Source organism: Lissotriton helveticus, chromosome 4_1 (genome assembly GCF_964261635.1).
Source record: "Lissotriton helveticus chromosome 4_1, aLisHel1.1, whole genome shotgun sequence".
Taxonomy (NCBI): Eukaryota; Metazoa; Chordata; class Amphibia; order Caudata; family Salamandridae; genus Lissotriton; species Lissotriton helveticus.
In genome coordinates this window covers 1205988562-1206001335 of record NC_136063.1, presented here as the reverse complement: position 1 = coordinate 1206001335, position 12774 = coordinate 1205988562, and the positions used below count along the sequence as shown (strand labels likewise).

The 12774-nt window shown below is 43.4% G+C and overlaps 1 protein-coding gene across 1 annotated transcript in view; it reads left to right on the top strand.

Annotated features, from left to right (window-relative positions):
- Positions 1–7325, top strand: part of LOC144827473 (uncharacterized) — a 42516-nt gene extending 35191 nt beyond the window's left edge. Inside the window, exon 3 of the mRNA XM_078685763.1 lies at positions 6123–7325. Coding sequence (XP_078541889.1) covers positions 6123–6714 — 592 coding nt within the window. The 3' untranslated portion in view covers positions 6715–7325. The remainder of the gene's footprint in view (positions 1–6122) is intronic.
- The last annotated feature ends 5449 nt before the right edge of the window (positions 7326–12774 follow it).

Genomic DNA, 12774 nt, shown 5'->3' with positions numbered 1-12774 from the left:
CCGATGCCTTACTGACCACCTCAATTACCATCAGTTGATCAATGCCACTCAGTCCAGTTTCTGGCCCAATCAGAGCATTGCCACCCCAGATTACATCTGCATTATCCTAGACAGAGGAGAGTAGGCGGACCTCATCCTCTTGGATCTTCCAGTAGCTTTTGTGACCATCTCACACTCCATCCTCATTAGACACCTGCAGGAGATCGGCATCCAAAGAGCCACCCTGCACTGGATCTGCTCCTTCCTAACTGAGAGAGTACAAGCTGTCCGCCTGGCACTGTACTCCTTAGAATCCTGCAATGTGATATGTTGAGCCCTGAAAGACTTACCTCAGCCCCACATTTGGAGGTGGAGGTCGTGTAGTTTACGGTTACCGGGTACACAGAGGAATAGTTGACCAGGGACACACACGTCCGAAGAGAGCAAAGAACATCCATGAGTATTCCCTTTACCTGAGATCACTCACCTCCTACGTGCTTATACGAATCATAAATACTTGACTTCTGTTCATATTATCGACGTAAATGGTACAGAGTATTTATTTACTGCACTTTTATTCACCTTATATCCTGGCGCTTCAGCCATACTGGCAAGATTTACATTCAACTAAACTACCTCCACCCATAAGTCCTGAGCCCTGAGAAGAGAAGGACCAAATCCCACGCACACACTCTATTGAATTCTAACACCAAATGGTATACGTGTCCATACAAATGCAATGATCATTAAGGATTGATATCCACTTCTTCTTTTAAGAGCAATATATTCTTTTTATTGCTCTTTTTATTGCTCCAGTTATACCACGCCAGCCGACACGTGTTTCATCAGAGTACAAGTCACTCTGACTCTTCAGGGCTTTCTTTTTGTAATGGCGTGTGTTGTTGTCCTGAGCCCTGTCGGGTTGGAAGTATCACCGATAGAGCGACTTCCTATTCTTGCCCATAGCTTTCATAGCCCTGAGGAGTCGCGGGAAGATTGTCCCATGACGCGACGAAACACGTGTCGGCTGGTTCATGTGTTATGAACATTAAAGACACCACCTACCACCGAAAGACTTTAAGTTTTATTACTATCTATTGTTCCATTGCTAAGCTTTGTCAGTGCTCATCAGTAGTCAGCACCCTTTGACTGTTTACAATTACCAAGAGTGTGCAGGGGTATTCCAGTTTTTTCTACTTCACGAATAAAGGCAGTCAGTGAGACTATGCCTTGTTTAGCATTTTTTGTATGATGAATAGGTTTTTCATTGATTCCTGTTGTCACTTGATGGTAGGATAGTACTTTTGCCATTTTTTGCCAGTTCTATTGCACAGAGCCTATATATGTATTCAACTTCAATGGCATGAAGGGAGCAAGAGCAATGACCCAACTGCATACGGGGGCTTAGCCGCTGAATATGAGCAGCAACCTGTCCAAGGGCTGGTTGGTCCTCTCTCCTGTGTATAGGTGTGTTCCAAGTTCTACCTCTGCTTATCATGTATCTTGATCTAATTCTGCAATAATGTCTTACATTGTGGATGCTCACTCTAAGTAGCAAAAAGATATGAAATAACATAGCATTAACTCCTTCACCAGTATTGCCTCCAATGTTGTTTCTAGTGCTGGTTGTAATTGCGTGCATTATGATCCTTCTACCCTGCATATAGTTATTATGAATGTAGAAATCTAATTAGCAAAGCAAGATATGTGATGGGACCAGTTACTTCCATGCTCGTAGTCCATTTATGAGCTACAGCACTACTTCCCCCACTATTACAAAATGTAGGACACTGTATCACTGATATTAAAATGAATATAAAAGGAGCTTAGAGAATATGTGGGGCCACTTAGAAACTCCTGAACCTTATTTTTATTGTTCAATTTATTGAAGAGTGTTTCTCTTAGAGATGCAAACTTATTGACTCATGTCTAGCAGGCAACCTGCCTCCTAAGTAACCATGCTCATAACAAACACACACCTTTAGACCGCTTTTGAATTCACAAACACACCACATGAGATGTGCTCATAATCATGTGTTGCACTTATGTAAATGGTGGAGAGCTGCTATTGATGGTAGTCTAGTGAACAGTATTATAGAGGAGCAGGCATGCGGCTTTAATAAGGAAATTATTTTTTAAGGAAACTACGTGTTACCAAGAAACACCAGTTGTGAATAACTTGCTACTTATGTCTGGAATGAAATGGCCGTAGGAAGATATGATCAAGAATGGGTTTCCTAAGTGGTGTGAATTATATCAGCTTGGCCACATACCCTGTTGCACACATGAACATGGGACCCTCTCAGACATGGATAATACACTAAGAGAAGTACAAATCCATGGGCCTGCTCCACAAAAGTGTAAGTAGTACACATGTAGCAGTAGTGATACCCCTATGAAGGGTTGCTGATTTACTACCAGGGAAACTCCGCAAACATTTCCAGTAGTATGCTAGGAAAGCTGACCCAAGTACAGGTCTACTAAAGGGAATGTCACATGACATGACATGTTTCATGGGCTCACATTATCCCAATGCGAAACTATAGACAGTTTACAGATCCCTCTTGGGAAAATGTGTCCCGATGCGCAATAGTATTTTTTATTTTTTATCCTTGGGAAAAGCATTATATCCCTATGGAGATACCTCTTCCTATACACACCCTCTTAGTTTGAAGTAATCCATTTCCCATCCCACTCTAGAAGAGGAGTTACACCAACTACCTCCTGCATGGAAGGGGTTCAATTGAGGTCTAATAATGTTATCAAGCTCAACCGTTTCACGCATTCATACATTTTTAAGGCAAGCAACGCCTTGATATGCCCAACCCCATCCATTGTGTGGGATTAGTACTGCAGATTTCTATGTACTCATGGTTAGAGAAATCTGCATTAGTGAATACAACCAACTAGTCCTGTAACGTAAAGGAAGCTATTTATAGATGTAAACCTACCTGTTTTCCGTAAAATGGACATCAGTTGCCTTATGCAGGGCTGGAGTCACGAGGCCTGCGGGACTGATCTGGGCGAGCGGCGGCAGCCCTTGAGAGTGCAACACACCTCACAGGAGCAGGTGGCACGGAAAGCTGGAGGGCGCCCCTCCTGAGGGAGATCTGCCCGCCACAGGATGTCCCGGTGAGGGGGGGAGGTTTATGGATGACTGAGATCCCTCTGGGGACGGCACCGCTATAGGAATAGGCCAGAGAGATCATGTGGAGCAACCTTGTCCATTGTTGCATGTGTGGACTAGATTTCCCAAGGTTTTCCGCAGCTAGTGTTTTCTCATCTGATACCTTTCCAGCTTGGAGAGGCAGCCCAACCCAGGGCTGGCCCTTCATCAGGGCACTGTAGGATTACTTGTGCCCCCCCTCAGGTTCAAGCGGCTGTAACATAAAAGCCTCTAGGGTGAGGTGTACCTGAAACTGGGACAGAAACATACTCTTGGCCACGTTAAACCCCCATGACACACAAAGGAGAGTGGGAGGCAGCAGATAACATTCTGGCTTGGAAACACAGCCCAACCAGGGGCTGGCTCTTCTTCAAGTTGCAGCAACATAACGGTCAGGGGTATGAGGCAGGTCTGTAGACTGGCACAGTGTCAGACTCAGATCACCTACGATGTGCTCCGCTCACATTGGTGCCTCTGGGGCACTCGGAGGTGAGGACCTTTCAACCCTTGGACTGCGTGTGCCCCTCTAGTGAATCACCACTGAGAAAAGGCCAGGGGCCTATGGACTGAAGCCTATGTTTGGTGCCATGGTGAGGACTTGTCCCCCATTGCTCCCTTGTCGTCCCTGCACCCACAAGCCAGAGACTGTACAGAGGGGGACCCACATCTCCTGCATGGGTGGCGGATTACACCCTAGCTGTCCAGGGCCGCAGAGCCTCATTCCTGGGAGTGAAAAAGAAACTGCAGTCGGCTGTTTGCCTACAAATTAAAGGTTATGGTGAACCCCTCCAGCTATCTTTTCACTGAGCCTACGGATGCTTGGAACTGGGTGGAACATTGCAGCTATAAGTCATCAGAGCCCAAACAGCTGACTACATGAAAGGGGCTGGTGGACATGGCCTGAAGGCGGATGTATCAGCATCATGGGAGTGAAGACACGGTGTTGGCCATTCCCATGCCCATGAATGCGAAAAACAGAAGCAGACATTACCAACAGCCACTAATGTGGGTGGAGAGGCTTTACCCTTCCATACACGACCTGAAAGAGACATCGTCTGAGGCAGGGTTGAGTGCATCAAAGAAGTGTGTTGCCTCTCTTACCCTGCAAACCGCCATGCTGCAGATGGCAGATGACATTGCCTGACCCTAGCCGTAGAAAGACTTGTGGAGGTCACAAGAGGTGATTTCCATGCTGCAAGGTGCATGTGACGGCCTCCCCCAGATGAAATCTATGTCCAGGTGGCTGTTTCCTTCCTCTCCCCCAAACTCCCTCCCTATTTTCTTTTGGGGGGGGGTCACATCGAGACAGCCATTGCGCTGTGATTCCCCGAAGTGTGACAGTCTCAGTGCGGTTGCCCCGGATTGCTTCATACACTTATGAAAAGATTAAGTCAGGAAGGTTCATGCTCCCGCCCCCCCCGCCCCCCCCCCATATTAGCCGGATGCACATTGAATAGGCAGGAGCTGATTGCCCTAATTCTCCAGGTGTACTGCTGTGGTTGCGACATACAGCCTGGAGGTCCCCGAAAGCTGGACTGTATATTGTCTGTTTGTGCCATTAAGTGTTGCTCTGCCGCTCTGGGATTGAAAGTTGGAAGTTCTGTTCTTAATCTTTTGTAAAAAGAACAATTGATGGTCAGAATGCTGAACAATTCACTCCAGTACAGAAATATGGTCCTAAATAGATCATTATTTGATCACCATTCCATTCCAGTTTGGACCCAGCCATATGCTAATCAGTCTTGACCCTGCTCCAAGTGGGAACAGTCCATCCCGGACTGCCAGACGAGGTTCTCCCTGGCCTGAAAACAAGCATCTGGGACTGGTTTCGGGGTGTCACCCCTCATCAGCCACGCTAGCTTGACTCCAGTGGCATGGTGAGCACGGGCCCCACATCTGTTCATACCCATCCCTCTTGGGGGGTGGCAAATGCAAAAAGAACAATTGATGGATGGAATGCTGAACAATGTCAAACATTCACCCACAGTACAGAGATCTGGGTCTAAATCCATCTTGTTGTGCTCACCATGCCATTCCACTTTGGAACCAGCCATATGCAAGTCAGTCTTGAACCTGCATCTCCTGATTACTTCGGAACTGTGTAACACAATTATGAGGGCTGTGGCAGGTATATTGCTTGCTTAAATGTGTCTCATTGGTAGCAAGTATTGGCCGGCATACTGTATTTTTACTGATAAAACTCTAATAAAGATGGTTAAAAAAATCAGGTCAGGTTACTTGCAACTGGTCTTATAGATACACTGAGCAGCAGCCATTTCGATGTAAACCCAAGCTCACCCCTGTTTCTACAAGGGACATAACCAATAAAAAGGCGAGTGGAGAAATTTGAAAATTAAAACACATTTTTTGACATGTGTAATATCATAATTATGAATATCTGCCTTCAACGTTACTACTCTGAACCAGGGCACACTGTGAAAAACAGGCTCGGAGAATCAAAGCAATTGCTCTTGTTTGTTTTGTTCTCATCACTAGTGTATTTTTTGTCTCAGTGATTAGTCTCTCTTTTATCTGAACAATTTTTCTGTATTCACAATGAGCAATGATTTTGACTAGATATTTACCCATCTCTATTTTCATATTTGATTTGTAACAAAATGAGTGCCAGTGTCCAAATCTCTGCTCAAAAGACAGGGTCAATGCTAGTAAATGTCTCTGCCTCATTGCCAAGTCTGTGTAGTCTTGAATCCACCTCATGCATCTTCAATCCATTGCCAGACACTCCCTGACCCTTTCTCTCACTCTTGCAAGGTCCTGCTTTCTCCTTTGTTGACGGTGTTTCTGTCTTCTCTTCCTTCTTCTATCCCATTTGTGTGTTTTCCCTCTATTGATTTCAGAGAATGTCTGGTAAGGAAAAATAAGTGCTGGTGGACACCACCTCCCCCAAAAATGAGTACACTAGGCCCCACCAGCAACCACCTTCTCAAATTAAGCACTGTCTGTTTTGCATTTTCAGTTTGGAGATCACTACTGAACAGTTCGCCTACGCAATCAAATTGACCAAAGCGGAATGCGACACCTTGGACAACAACGTGATGACCAACGTGCTTCTCCAGGATCCAGTAGAAGACATGCGAGATGCAGTAGCGGAAGGATATGTTTATGAGGGCCATCGAATTGCCTTTGCTAAAGCTTTCTATAGTAAGCCTGACTGGATACATGCAGAGTACCGGCTCCTGGTGCCTGACGAGTACGGAACCAGCCCTGTCCAGCGCCTGCTGCAGACAGAACCCAACAGCTGTGTCCTATTCCACAGCCTGATCTCTCCTTGTCTGGATTATTGTCTCACACCCCAGGGACCTTTTACCTTTGTTCAGGATTTAAAAGTCTTTGATAACATAGATAACAATTACAAAGCCTTCTCTTATACCCACGTTTTTACAAAAGATAAGTGCCGCCCTACACGTGACCAGGTGTGGGATGCCTGGAAGCAAATAAGAGATCGGATGCCTTTTTTTCGCTGTGGCAACCAGCCGCAGTGTATTGAGTGCTTTGCTAAAGGGCAGGAGAGTAAAGACCAGTGCCTTGCGGGCTTTTCACAGGCCTGAGGAGAACGGTTGGTACTGCCTTATCCTGCTCTCTGCAGCTTGAAGTTATTCTTAGTTTCATTAACACCCGCAGTCCCCGATTTCGAGTTTGGTTGGAAATCCCTTTCCTATCAATAGTGGAAACTCCTTCACTGATATTTCTGCCAATTGTGATAGATTTGCCGGTGGAATGTCTACAATGTGTCTCTTATCACGAGGTAGACTATCACCATGGGCATCCAGCAAACCAAGAATGTGAGGTGGAAGTGTCCCTACATTAGTAAGCATATAAACAAATAGCATCCGTAGTCCCCATGCCTAAAAATTACTTAACACATGTCACGATCAATAGTTTGATCAAATCTCTCACTGTTTTACCTGAGTTTCTAAACGTTGGTGTGCCTGGAGGAATTAACAATGAGGATTCATTTTAATTTGCTCATGTCTAAATCAGAGTTCATATGCTCCTGCCGGATTTTACAAGTACACCACCAGCATGCAGTTTTTAGCAGTGATTCAGGCTATAATGAATGCGTTAGCAAAATTAGTTTTCATGCTTACTGCCTCTGTATGAGACCAACATTCTTTCTTGCTTTCTAAAATCCAATAAAAGTTATTTAGCATACCAGAAATGTGTATTTATGTGTTTTAACACCATGAGCAGTCATTTCCAGGTGCCTACACATGCACGTGATTTATTTTTTCATTTAGCAGAACGAGTTTCTTAACAAGTAATGCTGCAAAGAGTCTAGCTCCCAATTACCAAATGTAAACTTAGGCCCAAGTTTTCCTTTGTGAATTGGGCCCTTAGACTTCAGGTCTAAACGTTGAACTCCGGTCTAAAATAAGGACCTGATTCACAAAAGTAAATTTAAACATTTGTGTAGATTTATGACTGTTTGCTATTCACAAAGGGATTACGACTAGTATCTCTAGTAGTTTGTAGTCTGTGCACATAAAAAGATCTATTTTTTTTGTGTGCAGAGACTCGGAATTTATAAAGATACTACTCATAAGTCCCTTTGTGAATAGCAAACAATCATAAACTTACACAAAAATTTACATTAACCTTTGTGTATCAGGTCTAAACTTGGACTTCAGGTCTAAGTTTACCTTTGTGAATCTGCCCTTCAACTTCAGGTTTAAACTTAGACTTCAGGTCTATGTTTACCTTTGTGAATCTGCCCTTCAACTTCAGGTTTAAACTTAGACTTCAGGTCTATGTTTACCTTTGTGAATCTGCCCTTCAACTTCAGGTTTAAATTTAGGCTTCAGGTCCAAGTTTACCTTTGTGAATTGGCCCTATACGTGGGGGACATACGATCTTGAGCTTGTGGTTCTACACATAAAACTAGATGCCTTAAAACACAGGACAGTAAGCTGCACATAAGACACTATAATACAGAATGTATTGTGCACAGATGTTAAGCATTGATCATAATACACATCACTTTAAAAATCTAGAAGATCTCTCTCTTGTAATTATTTGTAGGAGGAGGTGTATGTGAGACACAGGAGAGAAGACTAGCTTCTTCTAAGGGGTTCGAGGTCCATTCAAAAATCTAACTGTTTTACCAAAACCTCTTCAATTCTCTTCCACTCAGATTATATAACAGTACTTGTTAATTTATTTGACCTTGACTTTTTTTACTGCAAGATCTAACATTTTGGAAAGTATGCTGGTTTGGGTTTACTGCTATTCTCGTCTTGCACAAAAGACAGTTCTTTTTTGTTTTTGTTTGCCAATATGCTAGACTTTTATCGGTATATGCTGTTATGCCCATCAGACATTGAGGACAGGTCATGGCACGCAGCATATGTGCTTCAGTGACATTTAGGCACGACATCACTGGAATGCTAGGCAAGACCTTGTGACCTGCTAATCTCGCAATGGTTGCATGTAATAACCCTTTCTGACATGCTTTGTTGGCATTGATGACATTGAAGGGGCTGGGCCCTTACGTTCTGGACCTGTTCTAAAGTCACACTCCAATTGTTCTTTTTTGCCGATTGAAAGTATAAACGGAGGAAAAGTCGTTACGAAGCAGTAAATCAGTCAATAACTTTCCATGATACATAATAACTCAAAGACAACTACTTAAGGTTCATTAGTTTATTACAAAGACAAACAAACTGGACATAAAGACACCTCAACATGAGGGTGTAGAAATACAAAGGAATCAGCATAAAGCCAAATATATGCATGTAATTTAGACGGTGCAGCATAAACAGAACAATTAGTTCAAGAAGTAGAAAACAGAAGATCAGGACGCAAGAGTCCAAATTTACCCGCATCATGGGTTGAAAGGGAAAAGCATCAATTCTATCCCTATCTCTAACACTGAGATGACATCCCTATATAAGCATTTTCAAATGGGAAAAGTAAAGGTGTCAGTAAGTGGAGTCTTCCTAAGAAGCCTCCCCGCCAACAATGGTTCAAGTAGCATAAAGCCACTATTGCAACAAAGAGCTAATTCTGGGATGCTCTCTCTCTGAAGGCAATAAAGTGGGGGCCTTTCCCTTATTCCAACAAACAAGTATCCACTATAAACTCCCATAATGCACTATGCATCACACCACACACTCTGAGTACAGTCCAAAATGTACTTTGCCATGATGTCGTCCCTGTACCTTTATTACAACAATTTATCCTTGGTTCCCTGACCTTCTGCTGTGTGAATCACAATATCATTACTTTATCGACCCAAGTCACACAATTGTAACATCTTCTCCTCTCCTTTTCTAACTAATAACACAAAGACATTATTCTGCCTACTAGAGAGCTTCTTCACCTGCAACACAAAACTTGAGAAAGGACAGATTCTACAACACATATGAAATTCAACTGTTAATTCGGGGAAACATCGTTTACAAAGCGGTGTTTACACCGCACGGCCTTTACCACGCAGCCATTACAACGCGTCATTACTACGACTTGCACCGGATTGCGCTCTTGGTTAAGGAATTGTGTGATGTTCTATTCTAACACCTTCCCTAGTGTTACGTGGGCTGGAGTTGGAATAGAAAATCATATTAATCCTCAATACAGCGCCCTACAATGCAAGTCATTGTAACGACTTGCGTTGTAAAAACCGCGATGTAAAGTACCGTGATCAAAATGATCACGTTGTACTGTCATACATCCGTTAATTCTAGTGCAAGAGTTTTCAGGAATTTACATTTCAGGCCTATGACTTCAGCTAACATGAGAATGCTCATTGGAAACTTTACGAGCCATCACATTCTTGCTGACAATTAGGGACCAATTCAGACATTCTTCAGTCGTGCCCAGACACCTGCTAAAACCATATTGTGTATTAGACAAGACCCCTTTAGTGGAAGTCCACTGTTCTAAGAGTGCAAGAAGGACCCTGCCCAATACCTTTGCAGTTGCATCGATCAATGATATAGGTATGTAACACACCGGATAATTTGTATCACCCTTTTTAAAAACAGGAACTACAATCGCCTCGTTCCATGTCCCAGGCAGTGGTCCATCAATGGCTGCTTTTGTTAGTAATGCTCCCCACAAGTTAGGATTTCCCCTAAGAAGATGAAGGGACACCCCATCTGGGCCTGGGGCTTTCAGACAGATGCCCTGTGCAATGACCACCTCTACCTATACTCTTGAACTGTAATGGACAAACTGAGCTTTGAGGCTGTGGTTAAGTCATGGGGTATTTTCTGTTGTTCCTCTGCTATCATCCTATGGGTGGGCTTAAAAATGCTAGAAAAATTAGCTTCCTAGTCTTCGCCCCAGATCAATGAATCTATCTGCCTCACATCTTTGGTGAGCTTTGCGCTATTAATGATTTCCCAAAACTTTTTAGAATATTAATGGTCACTTTCAGTTGATGACACTGTGTTGAAACATATTTGTTACATTTTGGTGACATTTTCTTCTGTGTCATTCCATATTGGTCTCACTCGCTATGATATTCATCACACTACACCACTGGTGCTAGCTCCTCTACTGAATTCTTCCAAGAGTCCTGCATCCTAGGTTGGTGAGTGAATCTCAGGCACATGTTACTGCATCACAGAATGCTAAGACTTTTTCTGAAACCTGAACCAATGGATGGTATTGTTCTTCAGTTGGGTAGCCACTGGAAATGCAGGTATTAAGCTCCACCCCTAAATGTCACAGAAAAGCTACACTTACATGCATCAGCACAAAAAGGCTACTGTGTGTCTTAAACTTAACAATGTAAAGTGAAGTCCTATTGTAGTGCATTCTCTGTAGAAACTAGAGATTCATACAAGGGTGTGATCTCATTTCTTATGATTTATAGTTCCTTTCACTCTTAAAATTCTGATTTCGACTTATACTGCTTTCAGTGAAATTGCATTTCTCATGTACTCATCTATTATTATTTTGCAGTTATCCTGTAATCATATTTGCACCTATGTAAAAGGCTTTTCTCTGCTCTCAATTGATCCGATTTGCACCATTTGCAGTCAGAAAAAAGCATTTTCTGACATACCAATCCTTAGTTGTGATTCGGTAACCTATTACTGAATCGCAAATAGGATTTGCGATTCAGTGTTAGGAAGGGGTGAGTTTAGAAGGGGTCCTCAAGGGGTCCCCAAGAGATCGCTTCCCTTTTGTGAATGGTGTTCCCCAAAAGATTTCAGAGCAGGAAGCGGTCCCATGGACCACTGCCTGCTCTTAAAACATTAAAAGAAAACTTTTCATTTTTCTTTTTTAAACGCAACCCTGTTTTCCTTTAAGAAAAATGGGCTGCATTTAAAAAAAAATCTTGCTTTATTTAAATGCAATTACAGACATGCTGGCAGATGCATCAAGCAAAATACCTCCTGGTAAATTAGCTATTTAGCTATTCTGTAAAACAGGCCGATACCGAACGCAAAACCCGAAAATGCAATGCATCAACCCCATATCCTTAAAAAATAAAAAATCGCTAAATAATCCCCTCGGAAAAATACAGAATCGCAAATTAGCCAATCGATAATACCGAGAAAGAAACCAGCCTCCGGAAATACTGAATCGCTATTAAAGAATCGCAACGAAATGCATCAAAACTCGCAAATACCGAAAATGCTCAAAATCGCTATTTTGCATGAGCAAAATAAGGAGAATCACAAACTGGAGGTAAAGTTATTGAAAGGAAGAAAAAAAAAAGAAAGAAAATACAGGTGCAGACAATCAGAAACCCTTTAAATATGCCTCTGGAGATCCTGTATGTCTACCAAAATGGCTGCCCCCTACGTTCTTGCTAGGAGGAGGAGAATCAACACTCTTGCACAGCGCAGTAGGATGATCCAGGACAGGGTCTTCAGGGTGCGCATCACATTGCTGGGCCAGACAGAGGAACTGATCTACGACAAGTACAGATTGAACCGGGCTATGATCATGCGCCTCATTGCTGAGCTGGAACCACTACTGCAGCACCAGACCCGAAGGACCAACGCCATTCCAGCCCATGTCCAGGTCCTATGCAGCCTGCACCTGCTGGCGTCTGGAAGCTTCCAGGGAGTAATAGCAGAAGCCAGAGGTGTGTCGCAAAGCGCACTATCACGCTTCTTCCACAAATTCCTAGATGCCATGCTGACATTGATACATCGCCACATCACCTTCCCCACAACCCCACAGCAGTTGAACCGCATCAAACGTGAGTTCTACCAGGTGGCACAATTTCCCCATGTGATAGGATGTGTTGACTGCACGCATGTCCCCATCTGTCCTCCCTCAGCCAACGAATACATCTTCCGCAACCGGAAGTCATATCATTCAATCAACGTGCAGGTTGTGTGCAATGCCAAGCACATCATAACGGACATCGTAGCCCAATTCCCAGGAAGCACACACAACGCATACATATTCCATTACAGTGGCATCCACAGGCGTCTGATCAACGGTGAATTTGGAGAGGGACACCTCTAGGTACATACTAATGACTCATCATTAACTCCATCCTCACATGTATAGTGTAAGGCTTGAAGCTGATGATGCCTCGGAAGTACCAAGGAAGTGATGCTCAATCCACAACTTCCCCTAACCGGTTCACCATATGCCAGAGTAGAATAACTGGACACAAATAGTGATGCCCATCAGGGGAA